Genomic DNA, 24,755 nt, shown 5'->3' with positions numbered 1-24,755 from the left:
ACGGAAAGTGTATTGTTGGTGTCCACATGCAGTGTGACGTTCCCAGATCTCATCGTATAGCAGGAAAATGGCACTTTTTTTTATATATCGTAGCGAACAACAGTTAATGATGCCTGGAGACGGCTTGCACAGCACCGCTTGGCGATAAGAACAAGTGGAGGCAGACCGGGCAACCCGCGGAGCGGGTGTTGGATCTGACAAACTTCCCCTTTGGCCTCGAACCCGCTGCCCGCATTGCAGCCTTTCCTCGATTGCTTGCGCGTGGATTGTTTGCGCGCCATGTTGCCCACGTCGAAGCCTCTCATGTTGACATAGATGTTTGCCTTGTCACGTCGGCTACCGAACATAAATACTCATCTCTACCACCACCGACTGACCTTTCGACCCTGCGCCTTCCTTTAACCGTCTCCCTCCCTTCGATCTTGATCGGCCTTTGACTTTCAGTCTCGTCTTCGACACATTCGGCTTCGTTCAACCCACTTTCTACGTACACGACACTTCTCTGCGAATATCTCACGCATCTTCCTCAATCAATGTGACGGACATAATGCCGCTGAAGAAAGCGCGCCCATCTTCCCCCGCCGCCGAGCGTCGTGAGCGTCTGACTTTGGACAAGTTGGCCAGCTTTGACGACGTTGCAACCGATGCGCTTGTTGATCACGTAGGTACCTTTGCTGCAGAGAAACGATCCCCGTGCAACTCTTGACCATTCCTGTCTACAGGCATACTTTTGGACCACTACGCGTAAGAATCGCAACAAATACAATTCAGCTCGCGGCATTCATGACGATGATGTCGGCCGCATTCTCCTCCATGACGTGGTCGTCGCAAAGGACTCGGTACTCGCGGAGGAGAAACTACTTCAACTCCCAGGCCTTCGCAAGTATTTGACCAATCTCAAGAGCCCTCGCGACAAGGACTGGTTCCGCCGTCATCTCCGCAAGTACATCCAGATGTACCAGCCAGACTGCCCCTTCGAAGTAACGACCACGAATCGTTACGTGATCACGCAGCACGAAGCGGCGATCTGCGCTCGAAAGTTCATCAAGGCTGGCCAGGAGATCAAGTACCTTTCTGGAACCTTGGTTGCTATGACCAAAGAAGAAGAGATGGACCTGGGACTGACACGCAAGGATTTCAGTGTGGTCATGTCCAGCCGCCGCAAGACCCCCTCATTTTTCCTGGGACCCGCTCGCTTTGCCAACCATGACTGTGATGCCAATGGTCGTCTGGTGACTCGGGGCACAGAAGGGATGTCTGTAATGGCAACTCGTGACATTCACGCGGGAGAAGAAATCACCGTCTCCTACGGCGAGGATTACTTTGGTATCGATAATTGCGAGTGTCTTTGCCAGACATGCGAGCGGGCGGTCCGCAATGGGTGGGCACCCACTATCAAGTCTGATGGAGATGTTCAGGAGGTGTCGCCCTCCTCAGTTGTCGGGGCGGCGGATAAGAAGCGTCGCCGCGACTCGGACTCGGATCCGGAGAATGACTCGGTGGCCTGCGCTTCTCCCAACAAGCGGGCCAAATTCAATCGCAATACCTCCAAGTTGCGAGAAGAGATTTGCATGTCTGATGCTTTGGCCGAATCGACGGCCACTCCGGAGTCTGAGAATCCTCCCACCCCGGACTCGGACGTCGAGGCCCCTCTTGTTCCTGCGGGGGTTGCTGGTGAGCGTCAGGTCTCCAAGTTAAGACAGGAGATCCTGGCCACTGAGGAGGTTCACATCTCGTTGCGGACGTTGCTCCCCTCCACTCAGGATAGCGAACACTCACAGCTTAGTGCGACTGATCTGTCAGCCATTGACTCAGACGAAGTGGTCCTTATCAACCCACTGCCCTGTTCTGTGGCCGTCAGCGGTCTATGTGATCGTCTCTCACCTAGCTTCTCTGCCGAGAGTCAGGGATCTTTGACCTCGACACTTCGCACTTCCGTGGTTAGCCCTGACGGGAAAGTGAAGATCGAGCAGACGCCCGCAGATGCTCGTCATCTCGATCCTGCCGGTCGACTGTCCCCTCCTCGCCACTCCGACTCCTCGAACCACGACCGCCCGGATCCTTCCCAAAGGAAATACCATGAGGATCACTCCGATAGTCCCATTGAAGGTCAGCCAGAGAAATCCATTCCTACCCCCCGGAGCCCCACCCCCAGTGAACTTTCAGACTTACCAAGCGACGTGCAATTAGACGAGGTTCACCAGACAGTCGTGGCCAAGACGCGACAGCCTCGGCGCAAGCGTAACTGGGCAGTTGTGGCCTCGGTTGAGGACGAGGCTCTCATTGCCCGGACTCCTGGGGACTACACCAAGACCCCACGACTGCTGGCGCAGAAGTACGACCGCTGGGTGGACTGCCAGACCTGCGATTCGTGGTTTGTGCAGTCCAACTCGTACCAGACGCGGCGCGAATGCCCTCGGTGCGAACGGCATTCGAAGATCTACGGCTTCCAGTGGCCCAAGACCGACAAGGGCTCTGGCCGTGAGGAGCGAGTGATGGATCATCGCACAATTCATCGATTCCTATCCCCGGATTCCGAAGCTCGCGTGTCTCGCCGAGATCGTGGCCTCAGCTTCGGTGTCGCTCTCACACCTGAGCTCTCAGATGCCCGCACCGAGACGCCCCTGGGTGATGGCCATGAGGTACGCCACAACACCCGCGCCAGTCGTCGACGAGCCCGGGAGCTACGTACGGTGATTTGAGCTGGGCCGGCGGTCTGTATTGTGCTCTTGGGGTGGGGTGTTCCGGGGGGAAGATGGGTATGTCGATGATGGTCGGGAGTCGTGGCGCAAATGTCCCTGCCAGAGCGGGTCTTGTAACATTTCTGCATTTCTTGAATTGGTGTTTTCCCCGTTCTCCTGGGTTGTCTCGGAAAGCATCGGAGTTGGGTAGGGCCTAGGTGCATGGACGGATTCTGCTTCGTTATGGTCATGATGTTTCTGCATGATCATGATGACCTCTGTCATTTCCGGAGTTTTTTTTGTCAATAGTTCTTGTTCCATTACGGAATTTTCATACTATTTTTCTAGAGACACGGAGGTCTCTCGCATATGGTGGAAATGGGACTCCTAATACAACTCGACAGCTGCATGAAGCTCCATTGGATTTTTCACTCTCTTACAGCTTCGCTTTTACCGGGCGAGTATTACAGCTTTACAGCGATAGACTAGAGTCGCCTCTGGAATGTGCGTGCTAAATTAACTGACCCATGCAGCCTGATGCATGGCACTTCAGAAGCACATGCTCTGCGGCCGATCTGACCGATCTCACCGATCCAAGATGTGAGCCATGTGAGGGGAACCGCTGACAAGCAGTGACCACGACCGGGCACTCTACAGTCCAGTGGTTTGCGGTCAGTGATTTCTTCCCGACATTTGTGAAAAAGTTCAATCACAAGCATAGTGAATCAGGAGTGATCTAGTAATCACCCGTGACAGTATCCTGTGAGCTTACTGTAGTGATGTCGTGTTGTATGCAAAAGCTGGTATGCAAAAGCTGGACTCGGATCGGTGTGGTCCAGAGGTCCAGTCAGCCACCCCCGCAAGTCCCAGTGACCACATGCTGTGCCCGTTCTTCTTAAGCCCGGATTGTTCCCCAAGGCCCAAGCCTCGAACGTCACCTTCTTTCTGTCCTCGCCTCTTTTCTGTTCCTCGCTCTCCTTTTTCCACCTCCCTACTCTTTTTCATCAATCAGACTTGATACCGCCCCCATCATCCCATCATGACCTTCACGTCCAGAGCCTGTCGGCTGCCGCTCACCCTCTCCAGACATTCCCGACGAATGTCACTCTCGCTGCCGAGTGGTCCTACCCCTCTTGCCAGCGCTCGTGGGGGAGCGGCCCAAGTCCCCGTGCTGCATCGCACTCCGTCCGATCGCCATCTCATCTCGTCGCGCCGGCCTTTTCCACCCATGCGTCTCAGCTGGTCAAGGCGCGCATGGAAGCCGCGCATGAATCCGAGCTTGGCCGTGAGCCAAGCTTGAATGCACTGACGATGACTTTCGAGTCCCTGGGGATTGGCAAGAACATGCAACGGCTTGTCATTCTGATTGCATCCGTGACCGCAGCGCTGGAATTGTTTATCTGGTGCGAGTATGTCTGGAACTGGTGGGGACGAGATGACAGCATGATTGAGAAATGAAGGGCGTTTTCGAGTCCTCGTTTCATGCGACATGACATTTGACGACTTCTGAACGGCACCCGATGATGGCGTTATGCGAATCTGTTGTTTTTTTTTTTTTTTGGTTGAGTGTCTGAGTTTGGCACGAGCGACGGAAAAAGTGCTGGAATGCTCGGAGTACACAGCTATAGGTACTGCTATTGGGGATTCGACATTTACATACAACTGCTACCACCACACGCAAATTGACCCGCCAGTGCGTTGTGACTCCATACGTGGTGATATCGCCTGACTGTCACGACTCACGACTACTACGCACCCGCACCTGAAACAAATGCTGTTGAGAGATCTCCATCTGGCGTGTGACCGAACCAGCGATGCAAGTGACACGCAATGTGGAGGAGGATCCTTTCACCACCCAGCTGCCACGGCCTCCCGAATGCGATGGACTCGAGACGTTGCAGTCAACATTTAATGGGAGCTCTGGAGGCACAACTCGCTCTGTATCACAAGGCTAAACTGCGACTGCTGAATCCCGAAGGAGACTCGCTTTTTGCCCGGACGGCGGATGAACCCCGATGGTATCTCATCCATTCTCGACGCGAACTTCGCCTTGCTCAGCTGCTACTACACACCCTCTATGAGCATCTGATACAGTCGTCTCATCTCACACGGTCAGACAGAGTCAACAAACGTCCCCGTGGAGTAAATTCCAGGCACGGTTTAACATGCAGTTGGGCACTCAGCACTCAGCACGACTGCATAGCGCATACACGGCTGTACATAATTTTATTGTTTAGTTTCCCGATGCAACTCACGATGTGGAGCCGCGGTGACCGAGCCCCGTTCGGTCGGTGCCCGGCGGAGCAATGAACACATCACATCCCCACCAGGGCGTCATACACCAGCCAAACTTTGTGGCATAACGAGACCACGAAGACGGATGTGGTCCGGCCGTGTCGATTCTGTGGATACCGTGGGCCTCGGGGGAAATATCCTGTCCTGGTTCCTCACTGATATCATTGTCTCTGGCACAGAAGCATACTTTCTTGACTGCAAAAGCAATGTTGTGCATATGTTATGTACTTCTGACCGCCAACAGCGTTTCTCCCTGACATTGGAAAAAGAGTCCTTCGGTATAGATATGCGGTGCCATAATAGCGGACAGCGACCTGCTGTACATTGTAGTGTCAATAGTGTGTAGTGTGTACAGTTGTACACCGACACTTCTATGCCTGTTCAGGTGGGAGATCATATAAGGGGGTTTCGCTTCCAAGAACACTCTGGTACCCATTTGCGCTGATCCTCTCCGATTGAGTTGCTCTACCATTCCATCTGTTGACAACATGGGACGAGCATGACTCGTTTTAATACCATGCTATCTGCCATCGTCACGTATCAAATACTTACACGAAACCCTGTCTGCGAGGAGTCGAGGACTCGCTCAGGACTCAAGAATCTTCTGGCCAGCATAGCATAACGTTCGGCAGGTGACCCACTTGGCGGCGGCCAGCGGATAAGGCGTCATCCAAGAACTTTGGAGAAGAGTGCTCAATTGTCCATCCACCGCATTATCTTCCGCGAAATCAATTGGGGGCGCGTTTGGAGACAACCGACGTGGATGATATCGCATTGCAGAAGGACCAGCCTCCCGGCGTTTATACAGACCTGATGGCCACTCTGAAAATTATAGCGAATGTTCGTCACCGAGATCTCGTCTTCAGCTTAACAGGCTTGATCCCACTGACGTGGGGGGGGGGGCTATCTGAGGCTGAGAGAGTGTAGGATGAACATGACGAGATGGTTTCACACTGCTCCTAGCCTCCTACAGCATGATGAGACGGCCATCCTATTAGGGTATCAACAAGCAAATACATAGAAGAGAGCGAGACCACTACATACTACATACTACATACTACATACTACATACTACATAATGCATCACTGCATACTGCGTAGTCATACTACTTGAATATTTAATAGTTACAGCCTCGCAGATAGTAGTCTGTTATCACAGGTTCCGCAGGATTCGAAAAAGTCCTGAAGAGGTCCACTTCCACCACGCTGACCATGACGTCAACTGCCCCTCCTTCGAGGCTAAATACCAAAGATGTCCAGCAACCATACAAATTCCTCTTTTTTCATCTATCTTACCTTTGAATCTACAGTTATTTTTTGCTTTTTTTCTTCCCCAACAGATACCCCCCCGCCCCAAAAAGCCAATCCCACTAGAGACTCAGATTTAATACCTCTTCAAACACTCAGTCCTCCCATTGAACTTCCCAGACACACATCAAGACCACAATCATGAGCGGCAACAAATTCCCCGTCGATCTCAAGCAGTTCAAGCAGCTGAAGCTTGACCCCAAGAACACTACCCTCTCCGCCGACCAGAAGAAGGATCTTCTCCACAACATCAACATCTTCCGTGATGCCATCATTGCTTTCACTGCCACCGGTGCCGCTCGTGGCGTCTCCGGCCACACTGGTGGCCCCTTCGACACTGCCCCCGAAGTGTGCATTCTCCTTGCTATGATTAACGCCAACCCCAACAACTTTTACGATGCCCTTTTCGATGAAGCTGGTCACCGTGTTGCGACCCAGTATCTCCTGGCCGCACTGGACGGCAAGATTGACCCCGAGCATCTGCTCAACTACCGTGATGCCAACTCTAAGCTGCCCGGCCACCCCGAGCTGGGACTCACACCCGGTATCAAGTTCAGCTCCGGCCGTCTCGGTCACATGTGGGGCATGGTCAATGGTATCGCCATGGCCAACCAGGACAAGAATGTTCTGATGCTCGGCTCAGACGGTTCCCAGCAGGAGGGCAACGACGCTGAGGCTGCCCGCATTGCCGTGGCCCGCAACCTCAACGTCAAGCTTTTCATTGATAACAACGATGTGACTATTGCCGGCCACCCCTCTCAGTACCTCAAGGGCTACGACATTGCCAAGACTCTCGAGGGTCATGGCTTGCACGTCGTTTGTGCCGAGGGCGAGAACATCGACTCCCTGTTCCCTGCCATGGCTGAGGTCATTAGCCACAAGGGCCCTGCTGCTGTTGTCATTAACCGCACTATGGCTGCTGGTATCGAGGGTATTGAGGGCGAGACCCACGCTCACGATGTGATTACTGTGGACGTGGCCCGCAAGTACCTTACTAAGCGCGGTTACAGCAAAGAGCAGCTCGCCTTCTACGACGACATCAAGGCCCGCTCCAACCCCCACAAGTATGAGGGTAGCACTAAGGAGAAGGGTGGCAACCGAGTCATCTTCGGTGAAGCCGTCAACTCCATTCTTAATGGTCTGAGCAAGGAGGAGGCAGCCCGTCGAGTCATGGTCATCGACTCTGATCTTGCTGGTTCTACCGGCCTCAAGGCCATTGGTCAAGAGCACCCCGAGGTCTTTGTTCCCTCTGGTGTCATGGAGCGTGGCAACTTCTCAGCTGCTGCCGGGTTCGGTTTCGGCAGCAACGGCGAGCGTCAGGGTGTCTTCTCTACCTTCTCTGCATTCTTGGAGATGTGTGTCTCTGAGATTACCATGGCTCGTCTGAACAACTGCTCCGTTCTCTCCCACTTCTCCCACAGCGGTGTTGATGAGATGGCCGACAACACTTGCCACTTCGGTCTGAACAATTTCTTCGCCGACAACGGTCTCATGGATGCCGAGGTCACCTCTCTGTACTTCCCCGCTGATGGTGAGCAGATGAAGGCTGTCGTCAACAAGGTCTTCTGGGACAAGGGTCTGCGTTTCATCTTCTCCACTCGCTCCAAGGTTCCTTATATCCTGAAGGAGGGTTCTGATGAGAAGCTCTTCGGCGAGGGATACAAGTTCGTTCCCGGCAAGGAGGAGGTCATCCGCAAGGGCACCGCCGGTTACATCGTCACCTACGGTGACATGGTCTACCGCTCCCTCGACGCAGTTGAGCGTCTTCGCAAGGAGGGTCTCGACGTCGGTCTGATCAACAAGCCCACCCTCAACATTGTCGACGAGGATGCCATCCGGAACTACGGTTCTTCTCCCTTCGTTCTGGTTGTCGAGTCTCTTGCCCAGAAGACCGGTCTTGGCTCCCGTCTGGGATCCAACCTTCTCGAGCGCAAGCTCACCCCCAAGTACAAGACCATGGGTGCCGTCAAGGAGGGCTGTGGTGGTCTCTTTGAGCAGATCAACGCTCAAGGCCTGGGCCCTGATGATATTGTCAAGGCTGTCAAGGAGCTTGCTGGCAAATAAATCAATTCCCAAGACAGATTCAAAACATTGAGGATGGAAAAGGCAAACTTTGAATGCACGTTTTCGTTGCTGGGAAACGATCCTATATCGCGTGGCGGTCTTGCCTCTGGCGTTTCCTCCTACAATCTTAGTTAAAATGTCATGAGTGAAATGCGAATACGATTCTTGTTGGTCCACTGGTTCTATCCTCACGTCGTAGTTGTCTGACATGCCGGGGGCCTGTACATACATACCTGAACACAGTAAAGTCACACAAAATACGATCAAGGCACATATGAACCAATGCTAAATCACAGTGAGACATACTCGCACATCAGAATGACCATCAACCCTGTAATCAGTTCGTAGTATGTAAAATCAGTCATATGCGTGGCCTTACCTAATCGGTGTAGTAGTCCCCTGTCCCTATATCTGCAGACTTCCCAAACCAGGGCATTTTCTACCTCATAATCCCGCAAATGATATTCCCAACATCGCAGCCAGGAATCCGTGGCGCAAGTGGGAGGGGGCCCCCTCCTAACGCGCGCCTGGTGAACCGGCTGCGCTGGCTGGGTGGGATGTCAGCCTGGTGGACGCACCGTCGCTGCGGATAGCAAAGTTTTTTTTTTCCCGTCTTTTACAAAGATACTGATATACGTTTGAAATACCTTCATCACGGGCTCGGTCTGAATTATTTCTTGATCAAAACTGATCAATACAGACAGGATGACAGTTACGAACGTCTTCTTCGAAAATTCATTCACTAATAGACTGGTACAGCAGCTACTTGGGCGTTGTAGCATACTCCGAGACATCGTAGTGAGATAAGGGATTCGGAAGTTTTTTATTGTTCAGGGATTGAATCCAAGCACACGAGTGACTTCTGGCCAAAGTACCATTTCAAACGAAAGGCACCGGTTCGAATCCAGAATCAGAAAAGTTATTTTCTGTGACCGGCGCGTGAGCAAACACGTTTGCTGCTCAGGGTCTGCGTCGCAGTGCCTGCTGGACTTGTTTGTGTTGGGACTTCCTATTTGATGTTTGTTTGGGGCTGGGCTGTTGATAACTTGATAGTGAAAGTACCGAAATATGGAATTATAAGATTAGTACAAAGGGCGTTAGTAGTTAGTCCGGCTCTACCTAACGTGCCGCTCATTATGGAAGCTTTTTCCTTGGACAAGGCGGCTTGATCTAGTCCAAAGCTTTCTGTTTACATGAGAAGTTATCGAGGAGTATCTCAAGCTTACCCTCCCTTGATAGTTGTTCCAGGCATTGAAAGTGCGACTAATTCCTACCTCACAGAATGGTCTACAATTGATCATAATCAATAAGAGGCGGCGTATGTCTCATTAAAAAGCTAAACAGGATCTCCAAATGCATCAGATCTGAAGGTGTCCGAAAGTTCGAAATGTGGTGGCATCGCTGCGAAAACACCTTCTCCCAGGCCCAAAAAAAATCACAACATAACATAAAAAGAATAAGAAGACTCAACATTGCATGCCAACAGGAAAATTCACACACACACACACACACCCACTACACGCACGGAAAAAGCAAAACAAAGTAAGAATAGGGAAAGACCAAGTCGCATGAAACACGCCCGCACCGTGGAATGAGAGTATGAGTGACCCGACGACATAAGAAAGACGTGGCTTGCTTCGAGGCAGATGAGAAGTGGTAGGGTGAAGGTTGGCTAGGGGGACCACCCACTGCACCGAGCTTGAAGAATGAACAATCAAGGAAACGTTATGGTGACAAGTCTGACATCATGTCCAGTAGAAGAGGAAAAGACGGCTCTGGTTCATGGCGAGCGTATGGGAAGAGAAACATAAAACATCTTCAGAAAAGAAGAGACCGGGTCTTCTGGCGACGAGCCTCAGCGCTGGGGAGCTCAGGTTGCGAAAAGGTGTGCTTGTGTCGAGGTCTAGGAGACTGAGGCTGAGGCTGAGGCGCCTGCGCCCCAGACCCAGCAGAAGCAGGTGGTGGTGGTGCTCCCATCATGCTTGTACGTTTCCCGGTAGCGGAGAACTGTGGAACAGGAATTCCGCTAGGAGGAAGACGATCGGCTGTCTTGCGTCGAGCCTTCATATTGCTCTCATGCTTGAGCACCATCTCAGCCCAAGGCTTGAGGGCACCGCCACCAGTTGAAGAGCCCTTGCCAACTGCCTCGGACAACACTCGCAACCAGCCTTCCTTGTCCGTGGGCGAATCGGCGTAAAAGTCGATGACTTCGCCGTTGGAAAAGCGGATGCGGAAACCTTCCTCGACAAACATGTAGCCTTCTTCTTCCTCTGCGAATGCAGACTTGCGACGACCACCACCCCTAGTGCTGGTCTCCTTTTGGGTCAAAGAAGGACGATCGTCTATGAGTTTGGCCGCCTTCGCCAAGTTGATAGTGGCTCGGGGCTGGCGGGTAGTCTCATGGTATGCTGTGAGTTTGGAGCCCTGTAGCTTGAAGAAACGACGGCGCCAGAACTGTTTGAAAAATAAAAATAAATTAGCAAACAAGCTTGATAAAGGCCGTGGAAATATGCTTAATGCTTGATGACTTACCGGACAATCGCCGCCTTGCTGTGAGAGGAAGCCCTCCCAGGAACGCGCCGCCATACTTTCTGCATCTTTCATCTCGCGGATGCAAGCATTCATGCTTTTCGGCATGTCTTCGTCCTTGCTGCCCTTGGGCTTGGGCACGAAGAGCAACTGCAATTCGAGCTTGCCGATCTTGTACGGAGGTCGTCGCTGGGCCGCAACACTGGTAGCGCTCTTCTTACTCTTGACACTGCTCGGTTGCTCATCAACTGCCCACTCGTTGAAGCATGCAATATCGACAGTGTACGGACGGCCAAAGGCCATCTTCTCGTGATCGCTCAATGCAACATAAGCACGACCGAAGCTACCATCTCGGGAGACAAGGTTTCTTAGCCGTTCGTAAACGGGGGCATTGACGTTGTTTGCTTTTTGCTGCTGCGTCTGCAGCTGTTGCTTCAGGTCAATCTCCTTGCGACGGCGGGGAGAGGCAAAGACCCGGCTAAGAGCCGATGTCTTCTGGCGAGGAGTTTCGGGAGCCTCCTGAGGATAGAACTTGCTCTCATCAACCTTCATTTGCAGGGTCAGCTGGAATTCGAGGTCATTTTGCACAATTAGTTCAAACTCTTGGCCAATTGGGGCAGATTTGCCTAGTTCGAGCCAAGAGGTTGTCACGCAATGAAGACCGTTGTCCAAAGTCAAAGCAAAGTAAGAACGTTCACCTGCAAAACAGTCAGTACTGGCAAACGGTGCGAGTCACTAGAAACGAAAAGACATGTCAGAACGTACCGCGAGGCATAGGCAGATCGAGATACTTGATGCCAACGACCTTGACAAACAGTCGGCCGCGCTCTTCTCCCTCCTCGTATGCGTCAGTGATCAGCTGCTCATTCTCATCGATAGTCGCAGGAGGCTCCTGGACGTTGCTTGGTTGACCAGGAAGGGGAGGGACGGCGCCAGGCACAGGCTTCTTCTTTGGGATGCTGCCTGCCAGTTTAACACTGGGTCGTCGTGGTTGACCATTCCAAGGCACAGTCGTCCATGTCTGTTGGCTGGCTTTTCGTGGGGAAGATCCAGCAGAACGGGTGCCACGAGTGTCGAATTGAATTTGATCGGTTGGGGTCATTGGCTCGTCATCATTTCGGTTGCTGGCAATCACGACCTTCGTGTTCTGTCTCATCAGATAACCTCTCTGCTTGGGGTAGAAATCGTTAGTGAATGACTGAGTAAGAGCATGCCCGTGGATATGAGTAGGGGAGTTTGGGACCGGCTGGGCTTGAGCCTTGGGAACCGGTAAAAGGCGGGCATGGCTTTCGGAAAGGGCGATTTCGAACGCAACCTTTTGGGACTCGATGACACGGTCAAATTCCTTGCTGAGGCCTAGACCAAGGCTTTCTTCCTGGATGCTGAAAGGGATGTCGAGCTTCACCAGGCTGGTTTGCCGTTGAGTGAGACTCGGGGGTAGCTCCAGTTTGGGAGGGAGCTCAGTTGGCTTGTCCTCCTCCTGATCGGATTGCTCGGATTCATCTGAGGCCTGCTTCGCAAAGGAAGGTACAGTGGGCGGGTACTGTCCACTGATCTTGCGGCGAGTCGCTGCCATGGACTCTACATCGGCAGGTGTCAATGATGGCCGAGCCTTCAAGCCAGCACCAGGGGCGCGAATAGTCGCAACGGGTTCCGGAATAGCCTCGTCCGAAGAACTACCGGCTTCCTCCTCAAGTTTTTCGTCTTCAACCGATTCTTCAGCGTTCTCATTGACATCCAGAGCGTGGCGAATGACAGATTCAGGCGAAGAAGGCTCAGAGACCGGCTCTTCTTTGATGTCGGGGGTGACAGGACGATCACCCGAGTAACCGTGGCCGCTTGACGAAGCGTCCATTGGAATATTCTCAATCGGCTCGGATGCCTCCCGTTCCATTTTGACCTCGCCAACAACATCATCGGCTGTGTTTTGGATGGTTGGGGTCGCTTCTCTGGTCTCCTCCGGCTCGGCCTTCAATCCAGCAGCTTCAGCGGCAGATCTAAGCGAGTAGTTACTTTCATCGTCATATGTCGCCCGTTGGTCTCGAGATGAAAGACTGCTATTCGAAAGATGCTGGTAGTAGTCGGTGATTGCATAGAGTGAGTCATCTCGAGCCTCTTCTTTGACAATCACGCTGGAGGAATCATCGTCATCGTCGTCGTCCTCAAGAGAGGGAATGGGAACATCCGGGTCGTAATGTTGGTAGGAGTGAGGACTGGACGGCAGCTGAGACTCCTCGTCAGAGAAATCGTCATGTTCAAAGGCGTCTCCCTTGCGCAAGTCTCTCAAAATGGAGTCGCGAGAGATGCGCGGAGGCGAGAACAAGTCTCCATTGGTGTTTTCGGCCGCATTTCCCTCCTCGCTCTCAATATTCTCTTCGCTAGCTCGATGAACTTCGACACGGGCCTTCTCGATGATGGCAGTCTCGTCGCTAGACTCCTTCTCGTCCACCTCCTTCTCATCGAACATCATCAGTTTCAGGCGCTCCTCCAAGGTCATGTCACCACCAATGTCAGCCTTGCTGTAGGAAGCCGCCGCAGGCAAAGATCGGTGACCTGTGCTACCAAGCTCAAATGCCCCAGCACCACTTCCTGGTGATGTGGCACCAGAAAGAGACAGTCGCGAGAGTGATGGAAGTGGGGGGAGTGGGCGACGCTCTCCATTAGAGTCGAGCGATTCGACTCTCGTGTGGGTCGAGCTTGTATTAGCCTTGGGTGGAATTTCTTCGCTCGGAGTCTCCTCGTCTTCGATAGACTCAGCAAATGACTCTCCCTCTTCATGGACGCTATCGGGTGTCATGAATCTCCAATCGTCGGGTAGAACCACGGGCGTCTTCTCAATATCCTCAAGAGAAGCATCAAAACTATCATCACGCTCAAATGAGGTATCGTGGTCAAAGCTGACGTCTCCCTCCTCTTCCGAGTCATAGCTGTTCTCTCGGGAATCTGACGCGACGGAAGCAAGGTCTGGGGTGCGCATCTCGTATTCATTGACCTGTGGCGGCGCAACATCGAACTTGACACTCTTAGAAAGACGCTGTCCAGCGCTGTCATACTCTGACCAAATATCATGTTGCGGGTCGAAGCCTTTGCCATAGCGGGTTCCCTTTGACAACGAAGATTTGCTGGGAGATGGTTGATCTTTACTCGGCGACATTGGCCGTGGTGGTGGGTCCATGGTAATCTCTTCTTTAACTTGTGACTTTGCACTATCGTGATCTGAAGTGCGATGAGCCGCCAGTGGCCTGTGAGGAAGGGAGACTTGGGTAGGGTCGTATTCTTGTCCGCTTTGGAACATGCTGTTATTCTTGACACGCGAAGCGCGCTTCAGGTCTTCGAGAGAGGGACGCTTGGAAGGCACATAAACAGAATCGGGGTCATATGGCGCGCGATTTTCCGCGCCCTTCGCGAACGGGGATGGTGACTCTCGGCCTTTCCAAAATTGACGGGTGTTGGTATTGTTCAAGGGCGAGTTGTCAAAGGTAGATTTGGCGCCGTGAGGCATCTGTAAAGACATTGTTACCAAGGGTTGGCCATGCAAAGCCACGACTCCAAGCTCAAATTACCTTCGTAGATTGGTTCCAGCTAGGTGAGTTGCGTCGCTGTGCCATAGGACTCACTTCGGAGAGTGGTCGTTGACCCAAGCCACTAGACATGGTGTCAAGTTAGGCAGGGATTCTTCCGTCTGAGACAGCAAGAAGCACTCGCGTGGGGTTTGTCGAAGACAAGACAGAAGCCTGGGAGATATCAGCCCCCCTCCTAGAGCATGAGGACATTGAGTCGCAGAGTTGCAAGGTCGATTTGGCGAGACAGTGCAATCAATGACGTCTGATGTTTTCAGAAACAATGAACATACCTAGTTCTGACTCGACCTGCTTCTCGACTGGGTCAACAAGTTGGAGTCAGGATCTTTGTTGTGGATAGGATGCCAGGGCCCGTGTCGATCGTTTTGTGAAAATATCGACTGTTTACCAGAATAAACAAAGACCTCCCTTGGCCTCAAGCAATTCAAGAAAAACCGAAGAACTCTGACAACGTGATAACTAACGAAGGAATGCTGGAGAGATAACAACAGAAGATCAGATCGCGATAGCTGTTTCCATGGGTCGCAAAGTGGATTGGGTACCCCAAAGCAAGTTGTGATGTTGACGTTAGCGGGAGTATCCATAGCAACCAGGCGGGACGTGTAGCTAACTCAACAGGATATTAAGGTCACGTGGTGATAGACTCTCGGCGGTGAGTATCGGGGTCGGCCTTGGTCTTTATCAGTACTAGCGCTAACCCCAATTGGGAATCTCGTTTTTTGAATGGATCTCCACCTGGAGAGACTTTGCGGGACTTCGACATCATTCCCTATTTCTGCAAAAATCCTCATCCATCAACTTGGCGAAAATGCCTATCCCGGTTCGCTCTGCACTTTGCAGTCTTGCGTACAACAGGCCGTCTGCGTTGTCGGTTCTTCACACTCAATGTCAGGCAACGAGGACGATGGCCAGCGGACGGCTGCGCAAGACGTCCTCTCGCATGTCTTTGTCGCCCAATGTAGCCAAAGCATCGCTGAACAAGCCGCGTCCTGGAAGGGATCGTCGTGGACCTTTTGCAGGCATGAACCAGACTGAAGCCCGCGTGAGAGATACGCCGCGACCTCGATCCCAAGCCGCTCTCAAACGCTCTGGCGAGGAGGGCAAGACGGAGAAGACCGAATCACCTCTATATAAAGCGCTGAAAATGCAAACCACGCTGTCACCTGTTTCTTACGGTCGTCGTGCCGCTATCAAGTCCAAAATTTCCAACGTGACGAGTTTCGACCACTTCCCCCTACTCCCTGCGGTCCGACACTCGATCTTCGCCCAAGCTCTGCCCGGACTCTCCGAAGTAGTACCAACACCGATTCAACGACTCGCTATTCCCCAACTTTTGAGCAATACACCCAAGAAGCCTACGTCCAAGGTGGATGAAGACGCTCCGAAGTATGATCAATACCTTCTTGCTGCTGAAACAGGTTCGGGCAAGACGTTAGCGTATCTGCTTCCAGTCGTTGATGCAGTTAAGCGCGCAGAAGTTCGTGACAAGGAGGAACAGCAAAAACTTGAGGAAGAGAAGGCGAAGGAGCGGGAAGAGAGATTGAAGACCCGAACTTTTGAGATCGAGCCCGAGGAGCCACCCATGTCCAATGCCGGTCGACCTCGAGCGATCATCCTAGTCCCGACGTCGGAGCTGGTGGCCCAAGTTGGAGCCAAGGTGAAGGCTTTGGCTCACTCAGTCAAGTATCGTTCAGGCGTCATCTCTTCAAATTTGACGGCGCGTCGGATCAAGAACACTCTTTACCACCCAGATGGAATCGATATCTTGGTCTCCACGCCCCACCTGCTGGCTTCTATCGCCAAAACGAATCCATATCTTCTCAGCCGTGTCAGTCATCTTGTTTTGGACGAAGCGGACTCTCTGATGGATCGGTCCTTCCTCCCTACGACTACTGAGGTGATCGAGCGTGCAGCTCCGTCCCTCCAAAAGCTTATATTCTGTTCCGCCACAATCCCTCGCAGCCTGGATAATCAGCTCCGCAAGCGGTATCCTGATCTCAAACGTCTCACGACGCCAAATTTGCATGCTGTTCCCCGACGTGTGCAGCTTGGTGTGGTGGATATCGACAAGGAGCCTTACCGAGGGAACCGCAGCCTGGCATGTGCTGACGTGATCTGGTCCATTGGCAAGGCGGGTGATGTGAGCGACGAGAACTACGGGCCCCTTACCCAGTATATGGGCCCTAAGGTGAAGAAAATTATCGTCTTTGTGAACGAGCGCGAGGAGGCGGAGGAAGTTGCCCAATTCCTCGTTTCCAAGAATATCGATGCTGTGGCGCTCTCTCGTGACTCCAGCTCCCGCAAACAGGAGGAAATTCTCGCCGAATTCACCGAGGTCGATCAGCCTCCAACAGCAGATGAGATCATGTTGCTCCGCAAACAGGCTCGGGCTGAAAAATCGATCCCGTTCTTGGAGCCCGAGAAGAAGCGGGAAGTTGATCGACGTCTACCTAATACCAAGGTCCTCGTCACAACTGATATTGCCTCTCGGGGCATCGACACGCTTGCCGTGAAGACTGTCATCCTGTACCATGTTCCCCACACGACTGTCGACTTTATCCATCGTCTTGGTCGACTCGGCCGTATGGGCAAGCGAGGACGAGGTGTCGTTCTTGTCGGAAAGAAGGACCGCAAGGATGTCGTTCGCGAGGTGCGCGAGGGCATGTTCCGTGGACAAGCTCTGATTTAAAGAATCCTATCTGTGGACCTATCTCCTCCTTCTGTGTCATCATGTACCATACAACATAATCGGCGTTCTTTTGGAGCTTCAATGGGGTTTCACTTTTACGAAACATGGCTAATACCCACACATCATACTCATAAGAGCGGAACATTCATACTTGCAGATAAATATACAATTTTGTACAACATGGCGTTTGGTATTTGACCCTTGTTGAAAGACATTCAGACTTTGCTATCTTATGAAATCTTGTATCTCAATCGCCCACTTGCATCCATTGGGGAGATCCTGTATCGTATTGAGCGTCTTGAGTAAAATTCGTCATGTATGGAATTGGAGCCTCCCACTTCTTCGGACGTGTAAAACTCAATATGTGAGATTGGAAAAGACAGTTCATTCTGTTAGCTGAGCCCTGAAGAGGCCGACTCGAGGTTGTACTGCTGCACGTTAGTAAATGATCATCTTGCTTGTTATATAGCCTGCTACATGGGGCATTATCTCCCACTGCTCCTAGAAATTGGTCCAAGAAGATGTCGATTCCGACGTATCGTGTGATCAGCAGAGTGGAACAAAGCAACCGGTGCGAAATGACCTAACTAGAAGGCCTTCCATTCCAAAACAAGAGTCTCCTGCAAGCCCAGCTAGTACACACACACACAATGATCAACAAAATGGACAAGATCTCTGCTCAACCTGAAAAATGTTCAAATGAACATGAGGAAACAACATCTCATTGAATCTCGACCCGTCCTTCTCAGCTCACGCGCCACTTTCGCACATCAAAGATCCAAAATTAGTATCCGGCTCCGTGGCCATCGTATTCATACTCTGACAGAACGGCTTGACGCCTCTGTTGATGTGTCCCGAGTAATCGCCACAGTGGTCATCTGGGTAGACAGTGCACGAGCCCATGTTCAAGAACCATGAGGTGGGCCGTGTCATAGGACTATTATCACAGCTAGTCCAGTTGAAACCGCCGTCAGTGTACCACCGACAATAGGAGTCTGCTTCCGGGTCCTTGTATTGGATGTGCGAGTGTAGTGTGAAGCATTTGTCAAGACGGGTGCTAGTTCCTTTGATCAGGTAGTAGTCGCCTCGGCAGTCCGGCTCGCTATACAAGGTCAGTTCCCAAATCGGGTGAGTGGGCTCTGGGGGCTTCTGGGTGACGGTCACCCATTTGGTGCTGTAGGATGTTTTCAGAGTGTGAGTCGGTTGAGTGGTGTGTGTTGTCTTGGGTAGTTGAGTGGTTTTTGTTGGTGGTGGTGGTGGTGGTGGTGGTGGTGGTGGTGGAGGGGCCTTGGGCTTCTCAGTGGTACTCGGGGCAGGCGGTGGTGGAGGAGGCGGTTTAGCAGGCTGAGATCCTGCGCCCTCGTTGCAGTTGGAGATGCAGTGGTTGGCTGAAGTACAGAAGTCGGCTGTAGTTCCACATGTCCCCCATCTCCCACACTGACATTTCCACTTAGTCATTTGTACTCAGATAAGGTATCCGGCGAAAGGGGGACAGATACTTACACACTGCTTGTTGGGGCAAGGATTCATTCCTCCCAGATCAGAGTATTTGTGAGGTCGAACGGTTCCAGGAACCTGAGGACCACAGGTTGCCTGTGGAAGCGCCACCGGCATAGGAGGCTCGCCCGCTCCAACACAGATGAATGCTCCTTGCTCTAGCTGAGCACAACCGCGCCATGCCCAGGTCCGAGCATTGAAGTCTTCAATGTTCTTCTCTGTGATTCCATGGGCCTGGGCGATTTTAGCACAAGTGTCCGTGCCAGAGACAATGTAAGTCGAGCAAATGGGCCCATCGTCATTTCGAACAACCAAAGACGGAGTGATTCCGGCGGCTGCACAAGGAATAATGAGAAAGCCGAAGAAGGTCAGGATGAGCCACTTTGCAAGTAAAATTGTGGTCATCTTGATTGAATCGGACTTGAGTGTGATTCTGATATCTCATTCCGTCGAGCGTGGCTACAGCCGACCTTATGAGTCGACATTTTGAGCCGTCAAGAGGTCTTCCACGAAGAATCGAACTTGAACTGGCTCAGAATTGGAAGGCTGGCGAGTATCAACTGCAAGACTCACGAGTCATACAGTCAAAGGAACCATCGCCATTGCTGTATATCCGCTGTCGATTTCATTGTCATGGTTTTTGGTCAAGTTAGTGGGTGAGTAGTGATATGCAACCCACAGCTTGCAGATCTCGTCAACCGGTCAAGTTGCAACCCCAGTGATTGGTGACACTGATGCAAGTGTACTGTGCCGTCGACAACGAAGAGGTCATGAGAGCACCTATTATCGACGACATCTTACCGAAAAGAGTGTTCAATAAGGCTGCCGAGGGCTGGGTTCTGCTTTGTTTGATGTTAAAGTGTCAATGGACTCGATCAAGTCCGGGTCATGTCTTCGTTTCAGAAGCGTCGTGGGAAACAGTGTGCATGAGGTGGAGGCTCCACAGTCACATCTGCAGGGAGCACAAAGAGCTCACCCTCGGCAGCTTTGATTCAGGCACGGTCCTCCTCGTTCAACTCCCACTAGGCCATGCGAGTCATGCAGCGAGCCATGCTTGAATAGCAATCTACCAAAATTAATGATCGTTGTTACCGCCACCAAATCTACATGGGCCCCGCCTCAGAAGAAAACACCAAGGCAAACAATGAAAAGTTAATTTGAACATGAGCGGGTATATGTGATGAAGTGAGTGGTGAAACCAACCTACCAAATAATGACGCCCACATTAAGACTATATTTACGAACTCACGACAAGTCAGTGGGTCAAAAGCCCACTCATGGTGTCTAGATAACGCGGTCTGCGAGGTCTTACGCAGAACTCTTCTAGGATGGCTTTTCCTTACCTCTGAATGGATGAACAGAGAGGGTGTTGTGATTGAACTGTCCGTCGTCATGTATTCTCGAGGCTCGATATGAGCATGCTTTTCCAATGTGTCACAGAGCGAAAATTCTGAAAATCTGCATCAAAATGTGAAGTTCAAAGTACATCATCTTCGACTCATAGTCCTCTCCATCCGGATTTCAGCGTCTTCCTCTTCGGCTTCGAGGAGTCTATCACTCGGAAGCATGATCGCCTTGTCGATCGCAACAGGCAAACCACGGTGGCGTCCTCGAATCATGGCAGCACAAAGAACCAGCTTGCTTAGAGTGTGCCACGCCCCGGAGAAACTGTAAAATTCATTGGGAAGACCGGTGCTGATGCCCACGCAGCCGTATGCGCTCACAGTCTCGAAAATGATATTCAACGCCGAGAATGTGACAGGATCTCTGGTGAACTGTCCTGCTTCGACAATACAGATGATGATCACAGCAAGTGCAATCCACCAAAGATCATATGCCAATTGGGAGCGTAATTGGTGCCGAATAAAATATAGCCTGCCGATGGTCGGAGCCATGGCAACTGCGCTTCTCGAATCATCAGAGGACGAGTCGGTGTGTCCATCTTCCGCAGATGGATCGTCCGCATATATCCCCAGACTGCGCTCTTCGTACACGTTCGAGTGACGCATCGTGATAACAACAGGATACACCGAGATGTACATCATGACCACATAGATCATTTGCGTTCCAAGTTGGAGGTCGGAGATGCTGACCACATAGAAGCCTCCGCTGCGAACGCAGAGCGCCTGGAATAGCCCGTCAAGTACGCGGGCTCCGGTCGGGATCGACGTGACGGACGGGTTGTCGAGCTTCAGGATTCGTGTGAGGTAAGTAAGCAAGTAGGAATATCAATTATTGCGGGGCAACATACATTGAGCACTTCAAATGCAATCCAGTCAATACCATTTAGAACAACGACCGAGAGAACAAGCCACCAGGTATGAGCCGAGGGGAACAAGGTCGTGTACACTCGACGTGGGTGATCCAAGAGAAAGGTCAAGGTATCACGGAACTGATCAAAGTAGCCGTGCTTGGGAAGCAGGAGGCGAACGGCCTTGACAATCCAGCGCAGAAAGATTGGGTAACTTGGCTTGCATCGTTAGCATACAAGGCACTTCCCGAAACTAAGATGCAGGCAAGATAGTGTCGGGTAATCCTTACCAAGTGTTACCGGCCAGCATCAAGAGACCCATGGTAATGAGCATGTAAGTCGACGTTTGGAAAGCAACCTAAACGTCGAATGGTCAACATCACTCACTGGCGTTGGCATGAGTTGGATCATCTACCATGTTCGCATCAACCAGACTCATTCCAGAGTTGTTGAAGGCCGAGATCGCGAAGAAAAAGCCCGCCCACCTACGGAAGATGCAAATATAGGTGAGAAAATGAGGTTAATACCAACCATAGCCAGCGCGGTGGCCGCAAGAGTGCGGTAAAATCTCGACGCACCAGGGATTCAAGCCATTCGCCTCTGTGACTGAGGCCTTATTGTTGGCGAGGTAGGCGCCAACTCCAAGCCCGCCGAGCAGCTGCCACAAGAAAAAGTACATGGGCACAATGATAGACAACAAGCAGATGGCGCGGTATTCTGCACCACCCAGACTCTGGCGCTCATCTTCGGTGAGATTATAGAATGAGGAGTTGCGTTTCAGCTTCTCGAAAATATCTCTATTCAGCTCCTTGTCCGCGGTGTGATCCGCAGTTGACCCACGCTCCAACTCTCCTAGTGTGTTGGTGCGATTCAAGACATTCGTGTACGGGGAAAGCATGCGACGCCGGACGGAGCTGCCCTGTTCGTCGGGCTTGAATGCAACATGGGGTTCGGTGCCTGTATGAGTCTTCTGAAACCGAAGAATTTCTGCGGTGGATTCTGAATCTGCCTCCTTGGCACCGCGAGGGTCGGGGTCGTCTCCCTGGCCATTGCGCCTTGGTGACTGGTCATGGGACTCAGCTCGCGGAGAGTACAGCCCTCGCCCCTGTATCTCGGAAGCTTCACCATCCGATGCAAGATGGGTTCGATGGGGCCCTCCCTGCCCCGGAGAGCGGATCATCGGTAGAACACCGGGTACCCATGGATGTTCTTCCGGTGCCTTGGTCTCTGGCAAGAATGAGCGGGACCGGGTCAGTGAGCGACCGGGTCCATTCTGGCTTCGCGTTCTTCGCTCCAGCCGCTCTGCTTTGATCAGCTCGCTGAATCTGTTTTCAAAGGCACGTTTGCGGGTCAGAACCACCGCAATCGATACCCAGATCTATGTGGTTGTCAGTCATTGTGCACGAATCTGAACAAATCATGTAGAAAGTGGAACCGTACAGCAGAACCGGTAATGATCAAGAAGAACAGGACTATTTGTTGAAATGTATTCAAAGTTGATAAGTTGACTGTGTTCATGCCGGCCAGTGTCATCGCACTGACCGCCAGATATAGGGCATCAATATACCGAAGACTGTGGGCGGGTGTCGAGGCCCCCCACAGGATCGCAGAGGAGACCAGTGTCACCACAATAAAATACGCATAATGTAGGGTGAGGAAGCGGACTCGTGGAAGATAACACTTGATCGGCCTCGACCGGAAGTCTCTCATCGTGCCAGACGTGACAAGCTTCCATGCCCGGATTGCAGAAATCAATCGGTTGGAGAATCAAGCACGAGAAATCTAAGCCGCGAGCTCAGGAGGCTGTCAGACGATGATTGCTGGATCCATACACCAAGATATGGTGGGGGATAGACTCGAGGAGTTGAGACTGTCTCACACACAACACCTCTGCACGTGAATATGTGGATTTCTGAAGAGATAGGCCAGTCCTCAGCTCGACAAATATCATCCCAGCCACAGCAGGCAAAGAGAGAGAAAAAGGCGACCATAATGACGACCTCACTTTGGAACATAGGTGCTTATCGGGGTGGGGATCATGTGATATATTCCATTCAGATTCCAGGCGTCTGTTTTTCCCAAAAGAGCAGCCCGAATGCACGAGGTTCCGCACTCGGGATGGTCGCAGTCAGGTGCAGATCTCCTTGCTTGCAGAGATCCTCAGTCTCTGGGCTAGGCTCACGATTACAGCGGCCACAAATTGGGTCAATTGTCCGTGCATGATAGACAAACCTGTTCGCTTGTATGGTGATTCTGCCATTTACTTACCGCTCACCACAGCTTAGATAGAATCTCTCCTCAGTAGCAATTTAATATCCTTATCCCTCTCTCGTTCGATATAGCTGCCCCTACCGTAGCCGTATCTCATCAGAACCCTAGTCGTTAAGACCATCTTAAGTACCTCGCAGTGATCTGGCAAAGAGAGCCACTTGTACGTCGGCATGGAAAATTATCTATCGGTCGCATGAATCGCAACACTGAGGCCCTGGCAATTTGGAGGCTCGGCAGAATTGACTTTAACACCAGAAAAAAGATCATAATAGAAGGAGGCTCACCGATTCACGGCTAACTAGGAACTGGTAACTGCCTACTGCAGCGCAAAGATATTTTAAATATTCTAGTCTGCTTTAAGGTATGGCCCCACTTACTACGCTAAACTTATGACCCACCGCGGAGAGCTTCACATTCATCCTTCCTGCACATCAAACAGGCACCAACAAGATCGTCCGGATATAACCAGTAGATCATACCCTATGGTGAGTTATTGATCATGTGGAGATGAGAGAAGGTGATAGGATATCAAGATGGAGTCGCGCAGCAGGAAGATCTCCATAATCACATAATTTCAGTGTTTCTTTCGCCTTACAATACTTTTATCATCATAGCACCTCGATACAGCAAAGCTCACATGTATGTTGATGCAACCACCCACCCCATAAATAGGTCGGGGGGGGGGGGGGGGGGGTTAGTTGAGCCTAAGACGGAGAGAGTTGTGTTGGAGAGCTGCTCACCTTGGCCGAAATGAGCCATCTCTCCGACCGATTATCACTGAAGCCCTATGATGCGCCTACGATCGGGGACTAGAGAAAATCATGTGAAGAAATCACGTTTCATAGACAAAAACAACCCTAAAAGCAAATGGAAAGTTTACATTTTACAAGTCTACGATAGTAACAGACATGGGATATGAGCCCGTTACCTATAGATAGGTCAAAGACACCTCTACCTTACCACATCATCAGGTCTGCCAGTCTGGTTTCACTTCCATCGCACGACTAGCTTTTGCTCATTTCTCAACTCTTGTTCCTCATTACCGACTCTCAATTAATTCACGCCAAACGACATGTGGCCTCGAGAGAAAAGCGGGCCACCGGGATACATACAAGTCATACTCGCACGTACCAAGTAGTAGGTAGATCCGTGATCATTATTAGCGATTGGGCGCAACAAAACGCTCATATCCATCAAGACTTTGTTAGTAAGTGTTAACCATCTCCCACATTTTGCCCGCACCCACTGATACCAACGCGGCATTAATTGCCCCTTGAACCCACTTTGGCGGATTAAAAACTGGAAAGTTTAGCGTACCAGATCCAGGCATCCCCCCAAGAGGCTAAAAAAAGGAGGCAGAAGCCGTGCTCGAGGAGAGAATTCTGCAGAGAGAAAGCTCAAGCGGTATATTATGGCAGCCCGGACCAGGCCCAGTGCTTGTTTCTTCACGTGGGAGCAGAAGCAGAGGAAGCAGCAGACTTCAGAAATACCGCCTCGGCCCCCACTTGGTTAACGGTGAATGGCCGCGTTTAATGCCGCATTGCAGGTGCCAGGCAGCACATGGAATCGGGATATAATCGAATTCGAGG

The 24,755-nt window shown here is 51.7% G+C and overlaps 7 protein-coding genes across 7 annotated transcripts; 4 read left to right on the top strand and 3 right to left on the bottom strand.

Annotated features, from left to right (window-relative positions):
• Positions 1-547: 547 nt before the first annotated feature.
• Positions 548-2,702, top strand: N7539_005474 (SET domain-containing protein; the record flags this gene model as incomplete). Its single annotated transcript, XM_056935076.1, has 2 exons — positions 548-661; positions 723-2,702. 2 exons carry the CDS (start codon positions 548-550, stop codon positions 2,700-2,702), a joined length of 2,094 nt encoding a protein of 697 aa, XP_056790270.1.
• A 758-nt stretch (positions 2,703-3,460) lies between these two features.
• On the top strand, positions 3,461-4,139 carry N7539_005473 (uncharacterized protein; the record flags this gene model as incomplete). The annotated part of the gene is made up of 2 exons (XM_056935075.1): positions 3,461-3,484; positions 3,738-4,139. The coding sequence occupies 2 exons, from the start codon at positions 3,461-3,463 to the stop codon at positions 4,137-4,139; spliced, it is 426 nt and encodes a 141-aa protein (XP_056790269.1).
• Positions 4,140-6,425: 2,286 nt separating this feature from the next.
• On the top strand, positions 6,426-8,348 carry N7539_005472 (uncharacterized protein; the record flags this gene model as incomplete). The annotated part of the gene is made up of 1 exon (XM_056935074.1): positions 6,426-8,348. One exon carries the CDS (start codon positions 6,426-6,428, stop codon positions 8,346-8,348), a length of 1,923 nt encoding a protein of 640 aa, XP_056790268.1.
• Positions 8,349-10,166: 1,818 nt separating this feature from the next.
• Positions 10,167-14,530, bottom strand: bud4 (uncharacterized protein; the record flags this gene model as incomplete). Its single annotated transcript, XM_056935073.1, has 4 exons — positions 10,167-10,802; positions 10,881-11,575; positions 11,643-14,379; positions 14,441-14,530. 4 exons carry the CDS (start codon positions 14,528-14,530, stop codon positions 10,167-10,169), a joined length of 4,158 nt encoding a protein of 1,385 aa, XP_056790267.1.
• A 736-nt stretch (positions 14,531-15,266) lies between these two features.
• mrh4 (ATP-dependent RNA helicase MRH4) lies at positions 15,267-17,147 on the top strand (the record flags this gene model as incomplete). Its single annotated transcript, XM_056935072.1, has 1 exon — positions 15,267-17,147. The coding sequence occupies one exon, from the start codon at positions 15,267-15,269 to the stop codon at positions 17,145-17,147; it is 1,881 nt and encodes a 626-aa protein (XP_056790266.1).
• Positions 17,148-17,897: 750 nt separating this feature from the next.
• Positions 17,898-19,049, bottom strand: N7539_005469 (uncharacterized protein; the record flags this gene model as incomplete). Its single annotated transcript, XM_056935071.1, has 2 exons — positions 17,898-18,584; positions 18,651-19,049. The coding sequence occupies 2 exons, from the start codon at positions 19,047-19,049 to the stop codon at positions 17,898-17,900; spliced, it is 1,086 nt and encodes a 361-aa protein (XP_056790265.1).
• Positions 19,050-20,131: 1,082 nt separating this feature from the next.
• Positions 20,132-22,605, bottom strand: N7539_005468 (uncharacterized protein; the record flags this gene model as incomplete). The annotated part of the gene is made up of 6 exons (XM_056935070.1): positions 20,132-20,833; positions 20,896-21,109; positions 21,186-21,253; positions 21,311-21,380; positions 21,474-22,273; positions 22,336-22,605. The coding sequence occupies 6 exons, from the start codon at positions 22,603-22,605 to the stop codon at positions 20,132-20,134; spliced, it is 2,124 nt and encodes a 707-aa protein (XP_056790264.1).
• Positions 22,606-24,755: the final 2,150 nt, after the last annotated feature.

This window comes from Penicillium diatomitis (assembly GCF_028827545.1).
Source record: "Penicillium diatomitis strain IBT 30728 chromosome Unknown utg000005l_segment0_segment0, whole genome shotgun sequence".
Lineage (NCBI taxonomy): Eukaryota > Fungi > Ascomycota > Eurotiomycetes > Eurotiales > Aspergillaceae > Penicillium > Penicillium diatomitis.
Note: the sequence above shows the minus strand (reverse complement) of the source record. Positions and strands in the feature narration are given on the sequence as shown.